Source organism: Diabrotica virgifera, chromosome 3 (assembly GCF_917563875.1).
Source record: "Diabrotica virgifera virgifera chromosome 3, PGI_DIABVI_V3a".
Lineage (NCBI taxonomy): Eukaryota > Metazoa > Arthropoda > Insecta > Coleoptera > Chrysomelidae > Diabrotica > Diabrotica virgifera.
In genome coordinates, this window is record NC_065445.1 from 3,981 (window position 1) to 24,306 (window position 20,326).

A 20,326-nucleotide genomic window follows, 5' to 3' on the forward strand; every position below is an offset into this window, starting at 1 on the left:
TTGGTATATTTCTTCTATACTATACAGTAAGTGTAAGACGTCTTCGACTTGATTGCGATCGAAAGCCTTTGTCAGGTCTATAAAACAGATATGCTGGTTTATTGTACTCGATGGCATTTTCTGTGATTTGTCTTAGTACAAATACGGCGTCTACGTAGGATCTTCCGGATCTGAATCCTTGTTGTTCATCTGATAAAGTTGTTAGTTTATTGATTTGATATAAATGGAAACATATTAATTATTATTTGAATACATATAACATAATCTGTTTAAATATAATTCCTTTATTCAATTTTAAACTTAACGTTTTAATATAACATATACATTATAGACATATAAATTCGTCATTTTTATATAATTAGTCGTCAGTTCCAGTAGTGAGTGAATTATTAGTTATTAGTAATCCATGTTCCCATAAGTCAGAGACCAATTGTATTGTTGCCATATTGGAATTATTATTCTCGACTAATCTTTGAACGTTTGTAAATTTTGGATATGTACTTTGCAACATTTCTATCGTTGGGATTAAGTCGGAATCTATTTCTAAAACCTGTTCTTCTTCGCCATGATATATTTTTGCGTTTTCTGTATTATAGTACAATTTTGAACATTTTTCATCTGTTACAAGGCGTAAACAAAAATATCGAAGTAGTCGTACTTCCGTATCCATATCAATTTCGGCCCTAAAATTAAGATATCGGAATTAATAATAGCCCGATCAAACAACACAAAATTTTACGAAAACCTCAAAAAAATTAAAGGAAGGATTTGTCAATAGGTAGTTTAAATTGTCTATTATTATACAGCGTGTCTACTTAAGTTGGAAACATATGGGATTTTTTTTTTATTATTAATTTTACGAAAAAAATTTATTCTCCATAAAAAGTTCTGCATGCTCTAAAACCTAAGATTCAATTGTTAGATATCAAATTTTATCAATATTATACGAGTTATGTCAAAAAATATGAATTTCGTTCAAGGGTAAAGTACCTTTATTTATCTGGATATCGAAAATTCTTATTATGAAAAGTCGTTTGGAATTAAAAACTAAGATCAAATATGCAATTATATGCTTCTAATCGAAAAAAAAAATAAAATATTTTTTAAACTTTTCTCAAAATGGATATAGTCCATGTGGTAAGACCGCTCCCGTCTGAAAAAAATTTCTGATTCGGTTTCTTTGTGGATTCCTATTCAAAAATGTCCCCTTTAAACAAATCTGAAGGGTGCCGGGCGGAATTTTTGGGCAGAAATTGTTTAAAAAAATTTTTTAAACAAATACAAAAGATCATGTTCTGTTTTGGCCTCATTAAATTTATTTCATTCGAAGTACCTGGCCTATTTTCTTGCCCAGATATTGTACTAAATTTTTTGTTTTCTCTTTAATTACCTTTCGTTAGTACTAACTAGTCGTGGTCGTCAGTAAGTAAGAACAAATTGAATTGTTAAGTCGTTTCCTGTAGTTATCAAGTGTCGCCAAAAAACGCCGGTTTCAGTTATAGTAAAAAATAAATTAACCCTTTCTCCCTCCTTCCTTCACCTTACTAATAACTGAAGACTTCTCGACCTACCAGTTAAAATAAGGTAAGAATTTTTTTGTTATTATTTCCATACAGTCCGCTTTAAATTCGATTGCGTAATAGACCAGCATAGCCCAATCGCCACCCCATAAGTTTGGCCTTCTAGCCGGATCGTCTTGAATCAATTTCGTTGTTGCTTTGCCGGTTCAAGATCTGATCTATCGTATTTTTCGCATTGGATAAATTTATTTAAAATTATAATTGTAATCGGTATAGTATATTTGTCGTGTTAAAATCTAATTAAATCGTAGTGTACCCTTTTTTTGTCGTGTATCGAAAAACCTTGTTCTTCGGTCGACTATAGTTGGAACATTGAATTCGTGTTTTTGCTTCTGAACCCATCGCTTAGTGAAATCGATTTTGATTAAGTAAATATATTTGATTTGGATATTTTGCAAACCTAAAAATAATTTGTTTGGATTTAGTTTAATAAAATTTTAGTAATTGTTGAAAAAATATATACACCTAACTACTATTCTTGACATATTTTGGGTTTTGTTCCATTTTATTTCTTCATCATTGATAATTTTTTGAAAGAATTTCAATATTTATTATTAAACATGCCTAAAAGTCAAAACGAACTAAAATTGGAGCGATTATGCTCTAAACGTGAAACTATCTTTCGTAGGGCTCAATTATGTTACGATGCCGGGTCGGCCTTAGAAAAAGATCCAGAAAATGCCTCAAAAATGCGTAACTTTGCAGTTAGATATAGTACTTTCGAAAAAACTCTATCAGAATATGAGGAAATTGTTCAAGATATCGTTATATTAAAACAAGAGATGGAGCCAGATGCTGGCGTTGCATACCATACGCATTTAGATGCATTTTATGATCTCTACTCCAATATTGAATATTTAGCTTCATTATTAATAAATAAACCTGCTGTTTTGAGTAATAATCCCAATAGTACTAATAATTCTACTATTAAAATGCCCAAATTTGAATTAGTTAAGTTTGATGGTGAAGATATATCTCTGTGGCCTGTTTTCTATGAAAATTTCAAACAATTTGTTCATAACAAAATAGAATATCCCAAGTCCGATAAGCTACAGTATTTGTTGAGTTGTATTTCCGGGAAAGCCTTGAAAAGCTGTAGCTCAATAGAACCCATTCCTAATAATTATGACATTATTTGGAATATGCTTGTTGAAAGATATAATGATAAAAAATATTTGTTTAATCTCTATATGGATCGAATTGTTAATTTTCGCGGTTTGCAATCTAATAATCCATCATATTTGGAAATATTTTTGGAAAAGTTTGATACTAATGTTTCTGCACTAAAACGATTAAATCTCGATAATTTAGATGATCATATTTTAACTTATTTAGCTATGTTAAAATTACCACAAGATACCATAGATTCATTTGATTTAATAAGAAATAATAATGATTTACCCGCTTATGATGATTTATTGAAATTTTTACGCCAACGTAGTAAATCTCTTATTAAAAATGATAGATCAAGGAATTCCAAAAATAATTTTTCGTTTCAAAAACCGAACAATTCGTTTCATTTGCAAGAACAGAATACGTATTCCTCCATAGATTGTGTTGTTTGTAAAAAAGGCCCACATTTAATTAAAGACTGTAAGCACTTTTTAGGGCTACCATTTGAATCCAGATTTAAATTAGTGAAGGAAAATAATTTATGTTTAAATTGTTTTTCTTCAAAGCATCGAGTATCCAATTGTCCGTCAAAATTTTCTTGTGTTGTGTGCAAAGCTAGGCACCATTCCAAGTTGCATAAGCCAAATACTACTCGGCCTAATGAGAATGTTCCATTTCCCTCCACTAGTACTGAGCCTACCTCTGGTTCTTCTGATAATCCTTCTAGTTTACATGTCCGCCATTCTAAAAATATCCCAAATGAATCAGAATCGAGTTCTGTTAGTCTGTTTGGGACAATAATGGTTAAAGTTGTTGATAAATGGGGTAGTGCTCACAAGGTTAGATTTTTGTTAGATAGTGGTTCTTCTGCTAATTTTCTTACTTTTGATTGTTCCCGAAAATTAGGCCTAAGTTATTCGAAATTAAATTTGACAGTTTCTGGTATAGGAGGATCAACCACCCCGATAGTAGGTAAAACCAACATTGTTATCTTTTCCCATTTTGATAAAAAAATACAATATCCTATAGAAGTGTTGCTTATAGACACAATCTCTAATAAGTTGCCAGATCAACCAGTTGACAAAGACTGTATTAACAGTATAGAACACTTGAAATTAGCTGACCCGAATTTCTTTTTTCCTGGCAAGATAGATGGTATTTTAGGCTTATCTGTCTTTTCAAATATCATTGGTTGTAATAGAGTGTCATGCGAAGATTCTCTATCAGCTATTGAGACTAGTTTAGGTTATGTAGTCATGGGCTCAGCTGCACCAAATTTTGAAAAAATCCACACATATTTGTCTTTCGTCTGTAACCCTTTGTTGAATTTAGATTCCTTGGTCGAAAGAATGTATGAATTAGAGGATTTGCCCACTGTTACTAATAGTTCATCAGAAGATGAAATTTGTGAAAATTTATTTTTAGAAAATGTATGTAGAGATGCAGATGGTAGATACACAGTTTCATTGCCGTTCCAAAATGATCCTAATGTACTGGGTGATTCTTTTGTTCTTGCTAAAAATAGATTGTTGTCCTTAGAAAATCGCCTAGCACCAAACCCAGAACTTAGAAAACTTTACTGTGATATCTTTCAAGACTATTTAGACCAAAAGCACATGAGTTTAGTTCCCATTCAAACCATTGATTCGTTGTCGTATTATATTCCCCATCATTGTGTTTTTAAATCAGATAGCCCTTCCACTCCTTGTAGAATAGTCTTTGATGCCTCTATGAAAACTAGTAAAGGACCGTCATTAAATGAAATTCTTTATAAAGGTCCAAAATTACAAAATAATCCTACCACAATATTGTTGAATTTTCGTCTTTTTCCAATCGCAATTGTCGCTGATTTGAAACAAATGTATAGGCAGGTTAAAGTGGTTGAATCTCATTGTTCGTTTCAAAGAGTTTTGTGGAGATTTGATACCAATGATCCTATTTCTATTTTCCAATTAAATACTTTAACTTTTGGAGTAAAAGCCTCACCATATCTTAGTCTCAGGGTAATAAAACAATTATGTAATGACGAATCTAAAAGTTTTCCTGATGCTATCATCCCAATTTTAAGAGATATGTATGTAGACGATTTTATTAGCAGTTTTCCAAATGTTTCTGAAGCTATAGTTACACACACTCAGTTAGTGAATTTGTTTCAAAAAGGTGGTTTTAAATTAACCAAATGGATGTCGAACTCGAACGATCTACTATCGACAATCCCCGAACCCCTTCAATTGGTCAAAACCAAACAATTTGATAAGTCAGTCTCCAAAGTGTTAGGATTGCAATGGGAAGAAAAATGTGACAATTTTAGTTTTGGGTTAGAAATACCCTCATCGACCCGTTGTACAAAAAGAAACATGCTCTCACTTGTTGCTCGTATGTTTGATCCCTTGGGATTCCTATCTCCTATAACCCTCTTGCTTAAAATTTGGATAAAGAAACTTTGGACTCTAAAGGTAGATTGGGATAGTACCGTACCAAAAGAAATCGAAATAGCATGGGAAAAGTTTCAAAATGAATTTCATGTCCTATACAAAATACAAATTCCACGCCATATAGCAGTTACACCTAATTCGTCGTTGTCTTTTGTAGGATTTTCAGACGCAAGTGCTGCTGGATACGCAGCCATTGTTTATTCCAGGGTTGTTAATTGTACAGGTCAAGTTAAAGTTACTTTACTGTACTCTCAATCTAAAGTATCTCCAATGTCTAAAATAACTCTTCCTCGATTAGAGCTTTGTGGAGCGCTTCTTCTCTCAAAGCTTCTTTCACATGCTATTGAAACTTATTCTCCTAGACATAATATTGATAAAATTTTTGCCTTAAGTGATTCCATGATTGTATTAAATTGGATAAAGTCCTCAGAGAAAAATCTCAAAATATTTGTTCAAAATAGAGTTGTTACAATTCATAAGATGGTTCCGTCAGAGTATTGGTTTTTTGTTCCTGGAAAGGAAAATGTTGTTGATTGCGCCTCTCGAGGTTTGTTTCCTTCTTCGTTAGTCAACCATTCCACATGGTTTACTGGTCCAAATTGGTTACTGTTGGAGCCAGAATATTGGCCTATTCAGTCTGTCAACGGACAGGAAATTATGATTTGTGATTCTGAATATAGATCACAAACCTTCTTTGGTAATGTCACTCGTGTAATTTCTCCGCTGTATACTCTTATTGAATATTTTTCCAGTTGGTCGAAACTTTTAAATTCCACAGTATACGTATTGAGATTTCTTAGAAAATTGTCTTTAAATAAACGGATATCTCTATTTGATTTAAAAATTGCAGAAATTGAATTAATTCGAGCTGTCCAGCAAAAGCATTTTTCTGAAGAATATAAAGCCCTTTCTCAAAATCTCGTTGTAAAATCTTCCATACGTCGTTTGAATCCATTTATTGAAAATGGAATAATTAGAGTAGGTGGACGTTTGTCCAACTCCCAATGTAGTTTTGAACAAAAACATCCGATTTTGTTGCCCAAAGCCGATCCTTTAACCATTTTGTTAATAGATTATTTCCATAAATTGCATTTACATGCTGGAGCGTATTTGTTGCAAAATCTTCTGAGAACAAATTATTGGATACTATCTAGTCGTCAGGCCATCAGAAATAGAATTTGGAGATGTAATCGTTGTTTTCGTCTTAATCCTAAACCTACCTATCCTATGATGGCTGACTTACCCGCCGTAAGAGTCAATCAGGCAAAAGCCTTTTTACACACTGGTGTAGATTATACTGGTGCGTTTTCCATTACTATAGGAAAATATCGTGGCGTAAAAACTCAAAAGGCTTACGTATGTTTGTTTGTTTGTCTAAGTACGAAAGCCATACATCTTGAATTAGCCTCCTCGCTCTCTACAGATTGTTTCTTAGCCACTTTCAAAAGATTTTTATCTCGTCGTGGAAATTGTAAGGTTTTATATTCAGATAATGGCACAAATTTTGTGGGTGCCAAGAGAGTCCTCGATGAAATATATCAATTAACTACTTCAAAAACTTATAAAGATGCATTCCAACAGGAACTTAATAATACCAAAATTTCTTGGAAAATGAACGTACCTTATGGCAGTCACTTCGGTGGTATTTGGGAAAGCAATATAAAAAGTGTAAAACTTCATTTAAATAGAGTTGTGGGGAATCAAATCCTTACTTACGAAGAATTTTTAACTGTTCTGACACAAATCGAGTGTCTTTTGAATTCGCGTCCTCTTTGTGTTCAAAGTAACGACCCTGAAAATCCAGTCGCGCTGACTCCATCGCATTTTTTATGTACAGAACCTTTAGTGTCATTACCCTCGATGGATATTGATCTTGATAAAAATATGAGTACTTTGAAAAGATATAAATTATTAGATTGCATTGTTCAACATTATTGGAAAAGATGGCTTTCAGAATATTTGTCTTCTATGCAGTCTCGTTTAAAATGGAACACTAACTCGAACCCTCCCAAAGAGGGAATGGTAGTTATAATAAAAAATGAAACTATCCCACCTTTACAGTGGCCTCTGGCAGTCATAGAGACTTTGTATCCTGGAAAAGATGGGATTGTTCGAATCGTAAAAGTGCGAACCAAGCACGGTAGTTACATGCGCCCAGTCGTTAAACTGTGTCCTCTACCCAGTCAATAAACTGGAGAGGATTTTTTTATTTTATTTGATAGTTAAAATTTTAGTTTAGGGTGATGGGTTCATGTGCAGACTTAGCATATTAAAATTAAATTAGTTTTCGTTGATTTTTCGTTTATTTTAAAAATAAACTCGGGGGGGCAGGATGTTTTGGCCTCATTAAATTTATTTCATTCGAAGTACCTGGCCTATTTTCTTGCCCAGATATTGTACTAAATTTTTTGTTTTCTCTTTAATTACCTTTCGTTAGTACTAACTAGTCGTGGTCGTCAGTAAGTAAGAACAAATTGAATTGTTAAGTCGTTTCCTGTAGTTATCAAGTGTCGCCAAAAAACGCCGGTTTCAGTTATAGTAAAAAATAAATTAACCCTTTCTCCCTCCTTCCTTCACCTTACTAATAACTGAAGACTTCTCGACCTACCAGTTAAAATAAGGTAAGAATTTTTTTGTTATTATTTCCATACAGTCCGCTTTAAATTCGATTGCGTAATAGACCAGCATAGCCCAATCGCCACCCCATGTTCTTTTGCTCTGGAACATATATTTTTAGATTTTTTGGGTCAATCTAAACAAGAACGGTATCTTGTAAATTTTCTCAAAAATTGATAGTTTTGGAGTTATAGGCGATTTAAAATCTGAAAAATGCGAAAATACGCATTTTCGAGGCTTAAAAACTCATATGTATTTAAATTAGTATTTTTGAGGTTGCCAGATAATTAGATTGAAGACTGAACATTCAGCTTCAAGATTCTGAAGAGTGATCGCGTCTAACTTTAATTTATACCGTTATTTTTTAATTGTTAAATATGTTTTTTTTTGCCGGTGCGGCGCGCTCCATTTCAAAAATCTCCTATTTTTATCCCAAAAATATATTTTCTAGATTCTTTGGGACATTCTAAATAAAATAAGTTTCTTGACATTTTTCTCAAAAGTTAATAGTTTTTAAGTTATAAGCGATTGAAAATCCGAAAAATTCGTTAATATGACCTTAAGATATCTGCAGCATTACCTCGTAAAGCAGCAGTCAAGGAAACAGCCTTTTCTTGTTCGGTCCAATGATTGGCGGTTGCAATAGCTTCAAATTGTTTAAGGTATATGGACCAAGAGGACTTTCCATCAAATGGTGGTAATTTGAATCTCATATTATGCGACATTTCTTCTCTCGGTAGTTCATCTTTCACTACAGGATCTAAAGCTACTGCATGAACTGACGGTTGCACTTTTGTATCGGTTATCATGCTCTCTAATTCTTTGATCTTCTCTTCTACGGCCAAAACTACTGCATTAACTGAAGGTAGGACTTTCGTATTGGTTACCATAGTCTCTAGTTGTTTGATCTTCTCTTCTAACATTTCTTTACTGTCGTCTACGCTTTTCTGTATCTTATCGAATGTTCTAGAAGCCTCTTCAAATTTCTCGTCGTTATGTCTACAAACGTCTTTAATTACTTGAGAAACACTTTCAAATTTCTCGTTGCTCTGTCTACAAACTTCTTTAATTACTTGAGAAGTCTCGTCAAATTTTTTAGCAACGTTCTCGAATTTCTCGTCGCTTTTTCTACTAACTTCTTCAAGTTTCTCGTTGTTCTTTATAGAAGTTTCATCGATCTTTTAAGAAATGGTTTCGAATTTTTCATTATTTATCTTAGAAGTATCATCGATCGTTTCAGAAACAGTTTTTAATTTCGATAAGATTGCTTGTTCTGCTGACTGGAAGTGGAACGTCTTTGGGTCTTCTCCGTTCTTCGTGAGGACATCCTCGAGTCGTGCTTGTAGGACTATCTTGAGCCCACTGCTGTGAAGATCCCGTTCTTCTAGCTGTTCACGGAGCTGTTTTACTGTAAGTTCTTGTAGCAACATCTTGGTCGGCACACACGTACTTTCCAAAATGTATTTTAAAAGTCTTTCCGAATACCGAACAATTAACGCACTCCGGTTATTCCCGACGAATAAAGTTCAAAAGTCTTTTAAAGTCTCTCTGTAATTCACTTATTTATATCGCACTAAGTTTACCGAACACCGACACCAACTGTAACAAAAACGAGCGTTCGGGTTTTTATTTACGACTTTATTATTTATTTATACAAGTTTACTTTACAAACTTTAGCTTAAGACTAAACTCTATTCACAAAAATTATGCCTTATATATCCTAGTCGTTATTCTCGATCATTCCGGGCTAAGCCAGCTCTCCGACTATCGTGTGACCTTCCAACAACCGCGCGCCGGTTCCACGTATAGCGTGCTTCGATCTAGACTTTTCTCAGCTTACGCCTTGCGGCCGGTGACTCATTGTTTTGCTACATTAATATTAAATAAAATAAATCACGCTATAAAATTAAGTCAAACCATAAAAAATCAATTAGCGGCTTACTCCAAAAATAGAATAAAAACAGCTCTAATTAATGCAGTAGGCAAAGTTTCCAAATGGCTTTTTGGAACATTAGATTCTGACGATGAAAATTACTATAATAACTATCTTTCCATTCTTAACGAGAATCAAAATCAATTAAATTCAAGTTTATATAAACATCACACTCTTTTAATCGAAATGTCAAAATAATACGCAAAAAATTTCAATATTGTAAAAGAAAATCAAGACCTCATTAGTAAACAATTAACAATGATGACACAAGAAATGAAGGAAATAATAAACGTCGAAAGAGCTTTCTCATTAAATATTGTAACAGATAATTTAATAAATCAATTACATGATTTACAACTTGTTATTAGCAATATAGAAACCGCAATATCATTAGCAAAATTAAATGTTCTTCATAACTCTATTATCAGTCCATTTCAATTAGAATCAATAATTACAAACCTAAATAAAATATATAACACACAAAATATTCCAAAATTAAAAATTTGTATGAATTACTATAATCTATTTTCTACTCATGTACAAATTCATAAGAATTTGGTTATTTTTAAAATTCATGTTCCAACCGTCAGTAATTCCTTCAAATACTTCCAAATTTACCCTATACCTCTCAACAACCTTACAATTATTCCTGACCAACCCTTCCTACTTCTCAGTAACACAGAAAATTGGACAACAGCTAAAAGATGTCCAGAAATTGAAAACCATTATTATTGCCTTAAGAATTCTCTTTAAGAAAATCCACAACCTTGTCTAGCCACCCTAATTCAACACGGAAGAAACGAATGCAAAAGTACAAGTATACACTTAAAGAAAACAACTATAACATCCATTAATTCTGATCAACTAATAATCATTCCAGCCAATTCAGCCACAATAGAAACAAATTGCGACCAAAATGGTTTATATAAGATAAACATACCATCAATCATCACTATTGGAAAATGTAAAATAACAATTGATAACCAAATATACCAAAAAGAAGAAACTATGCATGAAGAATCGACTTACCAAAATTTAAATTCAAAGAAAATAAGACGAATTTACCCATATTAAAATTAAAAACATTAGATAGCAGCGAAATTAAACATATTCAAAATTTAGCAGAAAACATCGAAATTCCTAAATTGAAAGCAGCTCCTACATATCACAATTGGACCAACTCAAGCTTAATCATTATAATCATATTAAAAATTATTACTTTAATATTTCTTAAAAATTTCAGCTATTTCAAAGAAAACTGTTACAAAAGAAAAATAAAGAAAACAGAAAATAGTTCAGAAAAAAGTCCCTTGTTTTCTGAAATTAATGATGGAGGAATCATATAAACATCGTTAAGCAATCCCATAGGAAATCACCGACCACAGTCCATCAAAACACGAGGCCATAAATAAACCCACATCTGTTTACCAGCTAATCATATAAACATCGTTAAGTAATTCCATAGGAAACCACCGACCACAGTCCATCAAAACATGAGGCCATAAATAAGCCCACACCTGTTTACCAATAAGCTTTCATCCACCAGAAGTCGAATGGCTCAGTTCTATTAATTGTAATGAAGACGTTTTGATTATTGTTAGTAGTTCGGTAGGAAATATTACAAATGTATTTTTAAAATAAAGTTTTTAAAAAGAAAGTTTCTTCACAAATAAACTTAATTACCGGCAAAAAAATCGGATAAACACGCATATTTAACAATTAAAAAACAACGGTATAAATTAAAGTTAGACGCGGTCACTCTTCAGAATCTGGAAGCTGAATGTTCAGTCTTCAATCTAAGTATCTGGCAACCTCAAAAATCCTAATTTGAATATGAGTTTTTAAGTCTATAACTCGAAAACTATCAATTTTTGAGAAAATTTACAAGATACCTTTCTTGTTCAGAATCACCGACAACACTCAAAAATATGTTCCGGAGCAAAAAAACGTGATCTTTTGTATTTGTTTAAAAAATTGTTTAAACAATTTCTGCCCAAAAATTCCGCCCGGCACTCTTCAGATTTGTTTAAAGGGGACATTTTTGAATAGGGATCCACAAAGAAACCAAATCAGAAATTTTTTTCAGACGGGAGCGGTCTCACCACATGGACTAATACTTAGCTTCGTTTTTGTTTATTTCACATAAGATAACTCTTTTATTATTACTTTTACGAAAAAAAGGTATTCTTTATAAAAATCTCTGTACGTCCTGAGCCCTAAGATGCACCATCATATATCACATTTTATTAATTTTATACGAGGTATGTCAAAAAATATGAATTTTAGTCAGGAGTAAAGTACCTTTATTTTTCACAGCATTGAAAATTTTAATTACAAAAAGTTGTATATAATTAAAAACAATGTTTCAATATGCAATTACATCCTTCTAATTGAAATATTGTGAAATACAAAGGTAGATACTACTCATGAGATAAATTCATATTTTTTGACACACCTCGTATAAAATTAAAAAAAAGTTGATATATCATGGTTGTAATGTTGTTCTGAAGCTATTTTCTTGTGGCATTTTTACAATTTTAACTATTTTAATGGGAAATAAGCCACAATATTATTAGAAAATGATTTTTATTAACGTTTCGACGCCCAAATCGGGTGCCGTTGTCAAAATACAAAATACTACTATCATAAACAAAAATATTGTTGCTTAGTAAAAAAATTCTTCTAATAATTTATTTAATTTGACTCATTTATATCGGCAATTCAGATATATATGATACATTTTAAAGTAGAAGACTTTAAAATGATATTGCCAATATTTATGAGTTGCGTTCCTGGGACGACTTTACTGAAAGATAGTTCATTCGATTACATGAAATCAACCCCAACTCAAGAATATCCGTCACAAAAAAAAATCATAGCATGTGATCTGTCTTTAAAAAGACAACCACATGCAACGGTGACAATAAAATTCTCGCGTGAGTGATCTCATAGTAAATCACGAGGGAAAACCAGGAAAAACCTCGTGATACTATCCCGACATCGTAAGTATTTGGTCTTACATTTAATTTACTCTCAAAATTAATACCAAATTCTGACTTTACTATAATTTTATAAATATTATCAATAATACATGGATATATAAGTAATACTAAAATATAAAATATGTACTAACTCGACTATTGACGTACTAATTGTGGTATTTTCTTTCTATTGAAAGAAAATAAAAAAAAAAGAATGTGTGTGTACTTTGTACGCACGTAAGAAGTTATACTTCTATTATATGATTATATGATTATATGATTATAAACGAAATTAATATACTTTTTATTTATATTTTATTTAAATATTAAATTAATTTATAATTAATACTTCTCAAACATTTTTATTAAAACAGTGCCAAAAATTAAAATAATAAAAAAATAAAACACACACAAACACATTAAAAATGCCACAAATGATTTCTGAACATTAATTGTCGGAAAATTTTTTAACTAAATACGTATTTTCTGAAAATAAAATTATATAATAAATATACTTACAATCATAAAATGTATAAAAAAAAATAAAAAAATAAAAGTTTCTATTGGGATTCGAACCAACTTACCACGCGGCTGGTATTTGCGTTGTATTGGGATTCACCCGCATTAAAACTGCACCACAGAGGCAGCTTGTCATTATGTGCGAAGATCGTCTAACTAAACAGATTAACCTTTTGACATTTTTAACTTATGTAAATCAAATTATTTTGATTTTGAATTGAAATGATTTAGAATTGAAAAAATACAACAAAACATAGGGTAAGAAGACAATATATTAGGTGAATATTGATATAAATTTTGATGGTAATCAAATTATGTAAAAAAAAGTATTACATACTACTTATGTATTTTGGTAGGTTCAAGGTAGGTATCGGAGCCCGTATAACGACTAATACATTTCGCAATCACTTGCGTCGTGCAAAGTGGCTATGTTCAAATATCATAACAAAATTTGATCAACTATTTATAAAACACTTACCAGTGAAATATTATTTAGCTTTGAATAAGCGAGATCTGCGGCACTCATACTAGGCACAGTTTGATGAGCTTTCACATTGGCATGCAACAATCATCTCTTCTATGTAAATAAGTCCAAAAATATAATATGAAAACTATTTAAAAAGGCAGTATAACCATTAACTAACTTTTTGTTTGTTGTTTCTCTTCCTACAAATTTTAAAACGCAACAAGCATACATTATAACCAAACACAGTCCCACAGCTGCCATATTGGATAATTTTTGTCATGTCATTTGAACATCCAATCAGAACAAAGTTATAATGCGCATGCGCCCGGTCGCTAGGTTTTCCCATATAAAATTTCACCGTCATTACGCCCGTAAAGAAGTATAACTTCAAAAAGGAAGATAATAACACTCTGCCTTTCCTCGATGTTTTAGTCTCAAAGAAGGATACTGGATATGAGACTCAAGTGTATAGAAAACCAACACATACCAACAGATATCTCAATTACAAATCAAATCACAACATCAACGTTAAAAAAGGAATCATAAAATCCTTATATGATAGAGCCAAAATTACTTGTTCTAATGAAAATTCATTTTTAGAAGAAAAACAATTCTTAACATCTGTTTTACTAAAAAATGATTATCCTTTATCGTTTATAAATAAGGAATTGTCAAGATTGGATCGAATGGAACAGAACAACATAGAACGGGATCCTACAACATTCACCAGAAATAATACGAGGAAAATATCAATACCATACATAAAAGGACTATCCGAGAAACTTAAAACAATAGGAAATAAATTCAACATTTCAACAACATTCAAAACAACCAACACATTGAGATCTATTCTATCTAAAACTAAACCTAACAATGCGCAAGAAAGGACAAAGAATTGTATTTATAAAATACCTTGTGAATGCAAACAATTTTATATAGGTGAAACATCAAGACCATTAAACGTTAGAATAAGTGAACATCAATCTTATATTAAAAATAGAGAATTTGATAGATCTCAAATATGTCAACACGCATGGGGTAATGAACATAGAGTTCAGTGGAGAGATTCAAGTATAGTCCTGAAAGAAACAGATAGTAAAAAGAGAAAAATCAAAGAAGCGGCTCTAATTATGCTAAACGAAACCAATTGTGTCGCAAATTCCTCGGTGGAATGCAGTAGGATGTGGATACCCATACTGAAAGAGGAAGTCAATAGAAAGAAAATACCACAATTAGTACGTCAATAGTCGAGTTAGTACATATTTTATATTTTAGTATTACTTATATATCCATGTATTATTGATATTATTTATAAAATTATAGTAAAGTCAGAATTTGGTATTAATTTTGAGAGTAAATTAAATGTAAGACCAAATACTTACGATGTCGGGATAGTATCACGAGGTTTTTCCTAGTTTTCCCTCGTGATTTACTATGAGATCACTCACGCGAGAATTTTAATGTCACCGTTGCATGTGGTTGTCTTTTTAAAGACAGATCACATGCTATGATTTTTTTTTGTGACGGATATTCTTGAGTTGGGGTTGATTTCATGTAATCGAATGAACTATCTTTCAGTAAAGTCGTCCCAGGAACGCAACTCATAAATATTGGCAATATCATTTTAAAGTCTTCTACTTTAAAATGTATCATATGTATCTGAATTGCCGATATAAATGAGTCAAATTAAATAAATTATTAGAAGAATTTTTTTTTACTAAGCAACAACATTTTTGTTTATGATAGTAGTATTTTGTATTTTGACAACGGCACCCGATTTGGGCGTCGAAACGTTAATAAAAATCATTTTTTAATAATATTGTGGCTTATTTCCCATTAAAATAGTTAAAATCATGGTTGTATCTTAGTTTTTAGACCATGCAGAGCTTTTTATGAAGAATAACTTTTTTTCGTAAAATGCCTAATAAAAGAGTTATCATATTTGAAATAAATAAAAACGATGTTGGGTATTCATATTTGAGAAAAAATTTAATTTTTTTTTTTTCAATTAGAAGCACGCAATTGTATATTTGATGTTAGTTTTTGATTCTAAACAATTTTCCATAATAAGAATTTTCGATATTCAGAGAAATAAAGGTACTTTACCGTTGAACGAAATTCATATTTTTTGACATACCTCGTATAATATTGATAAAATTTAATATCTAATGATTGAATCTTAGGTTTTAGAGCAAGCAGAACTTTTTATGGAGAATAACTTTTTTCGTAAAATTAATAATAAAAAAGTTTCCCATATGTTTCCAAGTTAAGTAGACATGCGTTTAAGACAAAGTTTACAATTGTACATGCCCTCCATTTTAGAAAAATGGAGGAGAATACCCTCTTTTCGGGGGTGAAAAATATACATTTATAGTAAGTCCGGAATTGGATAAAATTACTAATTCTAAGCAAATTTTGTTCTATAAAGTTTTTTCACAAAGTCAATACTTTTCGAGTTATTTGCCAGTGAATATGTTCATTTTTAACAAAGAAACATGTTTTTGGATGGTTTTTCGCAAATATCCCATTAAGTATTTCATCGAAAAAAAAATTCTTAGCAAAAATATAGCTTATAAAAAAGTGAAAAAAAAAGGTGTATGCATGAAGTCTGTAGACACAGTAGGAGAGTCGTAGCTAATGAAAAGTATTTTTTATGAAAAGTTTTTCGTCCAAATTCCAAATCGAATATTTCAACGTGAAATAACTAAAAAACGGAGCACTTTTCGGGGAAAACTTATTTAACCTTTTTTAAAGTAAAAAAAGGTTTATTTTTGTTAAATAAAACTTCTAACATTAAAAGTGAGTTACTCTTAAAATATTGTTGGTTCCTTTTATTTTTTGACAAAAAGAATCGCGAAAATCACCTCCTATCAAAATAAAATTAATCGTTACCGCTTCACAAGTTACTTTTCTTATGTATTCTTTATGACATATAATTTTCATCAAAATAGCTTCAGAACAACAATAATTTTCATCGGTTCAAAGTGTTTATTTTTGAAAATTCTGTAGTTAAAATGGCTTGAACGAGTCACTAACCACGAGGGTATGCAAATTTTGAACAGCCATAGTATAACCAATTTTTGTCTAACAGGAAAACAAGAAATCCAAAATATTCAGAAAAGCAAAATGAACATTTAATTACTGTTTGAAGTTTTTGGTATTAATAATAATTTTTAAGTTATTTTGAAAAAAAAATGGAATTTTTTCAAAATAAAAAAATTATTTTAAAACCAAATCCTTTCAAAAATGAGCACTTTGAAACAATGAAACTTATAGATGATATAAACAATACATAAGTAACTTGTGAAGTTAATTAGGGGGTGATATTAAAAAATTTTAATTAAGTTAAAAGTTAGAAGTTTTTTTTTAAACCAAAATAAACCTTTTTTGGTTATTTGACGTTCAAATATTCGATTTGGAATTTGACGACTAAATATGAACCAAGATCTCTATGTCTTCTTTATAGATTATCAAAACGCTTTTGATAGAGTACGACATCAGAAACTCATAAAATTTTTAAAAGAGAAGAATGTGGACAGTCGAGATATACGGGTTATTGTCAATCTGTACTGGAATCAAAAAGCAACGGTTAAAATTGAAAATGTCGAGACAGAGGCCATAGAGATCAAGAGAGGAGTTAGACAGGGTTGCGTGTTGTCTCCATTGTTATTCAATCTGTACAGCGAAGCTATTTTTAAGGAAGCAATATCAGAGAAAGAACAGGGTATATCAATAAACGGAAAAATCTTGAACAACATAAGATTCGCAGACGACACCGCTATTTTTGCAGACAGTCTAGATGCACTGCAACTATTAGTAAATAGATTACATCAAGTCAGTATGGACTATGGTCTACAAATGAACGTTAAGAAAACCAAGTTCATGATTATTTCTAAGCAACATACAGGAGGAAGGTTGGATATCGAGGGAAAACAAGTAGAAAGAGTGAATAATTACAAATATCTGGGAACCTGGGTAAATGAAAACAATGACCAGGGTAGAGAAATCAGGACACGCATTGAAATTGCAAGACAAGCATTTATAAAAATGAAAAAGATGTTTGTTAATCGAGACCTTCCTCTGGAGCTGAGGATAAGAGCCTTAAGGTGCTACGTGTTCTTGACTTTGTTGTATGGAGTGGAAAGCTGGACACTAAAAGTAGAAAATATAAAGAAGTTGGAAGCCTTTGAGATGTGGTGTTATAGAAGGATTTTGAAAATACCATGGATCCAACGAGTTACAAATGCAGAAGTATTAAGAAGGCTGCAAAAGGATTGCGAGCTGATAAAGAACATCAACAAGGAAGCTGGAATATTTAGGCCACATTACCAGAGGTGCGAAATATGAGATATTAAGGCTCATAATGCAAGGTAAAATAAAGGGTAAAAGATCCATAGACAGAAGAAGAATTTCCTGGCTGAGAAACTTAAGAGAGTGGTATAGTTGCAGCTCAGTAGATCTTTTCAGAGCAGCCGTCAATAAGGTACGGATAGCTGTGATGATAGCCAACCTCCGATAGGAGAAGGAACTACAAGAAGAAGAAGAAGAACCTACTTTTCATTAGAGACAACTCTGCTTCTTCGGTATCCCCGAATCCTCGATTAAATTGTATTGTAAGCTTCAAAGTTTGTTACTGTGATAGATGCCTTAACCTCTATGCTAAGGTATACATTATTTGCGAAATTATAAATTAAGGGAGTTGGACTCCTTTGGGGACAGTCTATTATAAAATATTACCCTAATTTACTACATGCCTTATTCGAGCATGGATGAAATACATACATCCACATGGTTTATGATAAATAATCATCGACTTGATGTCGCATATTTAATATTGTTTAACCATGTAATTTAAAGGTTTTCACACGTTCCATAGTAGCTAGTTTCAAGTACATGTACACTGGACGTAAGTAACCACATTTTCTAATTTTTTCAACAGTCACAATTTCAACGTTTTGCTTTAATGAACAAATACTCATTCTAAAAATAATCAGTACTTATTTACTACATTAGAACGATCCATTTATTAATCACAAGAAAACCCAGGTCCGGATTAACAAAAAAACATAAAGTAATTTTGACCTTGAAACAAGACCCTGTATATTGAAATTTTCCAAATTGGTTTGCACATTTGAAAAGAGCATAAAACACTGAGTTTATAGCTGCGCATTAACTTTTTGCGCAGAAATTTTAATGACTTTAATTTTGAAATTAAATCCATTGAAATTTTTTAGAACGCTGAGATTAAAAAGCAGATATTAGTAACTATTAATAATAAATTAATAAAGTTAGTAACTAAATACTTATTTTAAAAATAATTAATACTCATTTACTAAGGTTTATTTTTTAACCAGGAGGAGTAAACTAAAAAGACAGATTCACACTCAAGAAAGTCACTAGAATAATAACCAAATACATCTTCTTTTTTGGTTGATCTAGTCGGCCCTCAACGGTAATCCATAAACATTATATTAAATTAATACGCCGCTAAAGAGTTCCAAAAACAACTCCTTTTTACATATATAAAAGCAGACTAACAATCTAAAAATTAAAGGAATAACACAGAAAACACAAAAATCGCCAATATAACTTAATTAACCTATGAAATGTCACTAGTGTCAAAATTTGATAAATGTCATTAGTGTCAAAATTTTAGAACAGTGGAGTAAACTTGCCTGCGGCTGGACCAATTACAAACAAGCAATACAGCGCGGTAAATTTGAATCACTCCTCTTGGTTAAAAAACAAACTATAGGTACATTGGATCGACCCACATACTAATCACAACAAAAATCCAGGTCTGGATTAACAAAAACAAAATAAAGCGACCTTGAAAAAACACCCTGTATACTGAAATTTTCAAAATCCGTTTGAACATTTAAAAAGAGCACAAAAAAGTAAGTTTAATGGTTCGCTTATATTTTTTGCGCAGACAATTTAATGACTCGTAATTTTGAAATTATGCCGAAATTTTTAAGAACTCTGAGAACTTTAACAAAAATTTCGATAATTTCAAAAGTAATTTCATTAAATTGTCTGCGCAAAAAATTAAAGCGGGCCATTAAACTTAGTTTTTTGTACTCTTTTCAAATGTTTAAACGGATTTTGAAAATTTCAATATATAGGGTGTTTTTTCAAGGTGACTATTACATTATACTCTTTTGTTAATCCGGGCCTGGATTTTTCTTGTGATTAGTAAATGGGTCGTTCCAATGCAGTAAGTGATTACTGATTATGTTTAAAATGAGTGTTTAGTCATTAACTTATTATTAAAAGTTACTAATAGGTAACTGATTTTTAATCTCAGAGTTAAAAAAAAATTCAATAGATTTAATTTCAAAATTAAAGATATTAAATTTTCTGTGCAAAAAATTAAAGCAAACCTGTAAAAACAGTTTTTTGTGTTCTTTTTAAATGTGCAGACCAATTTGGAAAAGTTCAATATACAGGGTGTTGTTTCAAGGTCACAAAGAATTTATAATTTTTTTAGTCCGGACCTGGATTTTTCTTTTAACTATTAGTAGTTGGATGGTTGGTTGGTGTTTTGAATGAGACATATGTGTACCAAATATCAAAAAAATATACAGGGTGGTTCTAAAGTTATGGGTCCAGAAAGAAATCGGCAAAATCGATAAAACACCCTGTAACTCGGTTATAAAAATCGGTAAGGTAATAAATGTGGT

The 20,326-nt window shown here is 31.4% G+C and overlaps 1 protein-coding gene across 2 annotated transcripts in view; it reads right to left on the reverse strand.

Annotated features, from left to right (window-relative positions):
* Nucleotides 1-264: 264 nt before the first annotated feature.
* Nucleotides 265-20,326, reverse strand: part of LOC114332218 (ribosomal oxygenase 1) — an 84,361-nt gene continuing 64,299 nt past the window's right edge. For both annotated transcript variants that reach the window (XM_028281978.2, XM_028281977.2), the window contains one exon: nucleotides 265-683. In XM_028281978.2, the coding sequence (XP_028137779.2) occupies nucleotides 359-683 (325 nt within the window). In that variant the 3' untranslated portion in view covers nucleotides 265-358. The remainder of the gene's footprint in view (nucleotides 684-20,326) is intronic.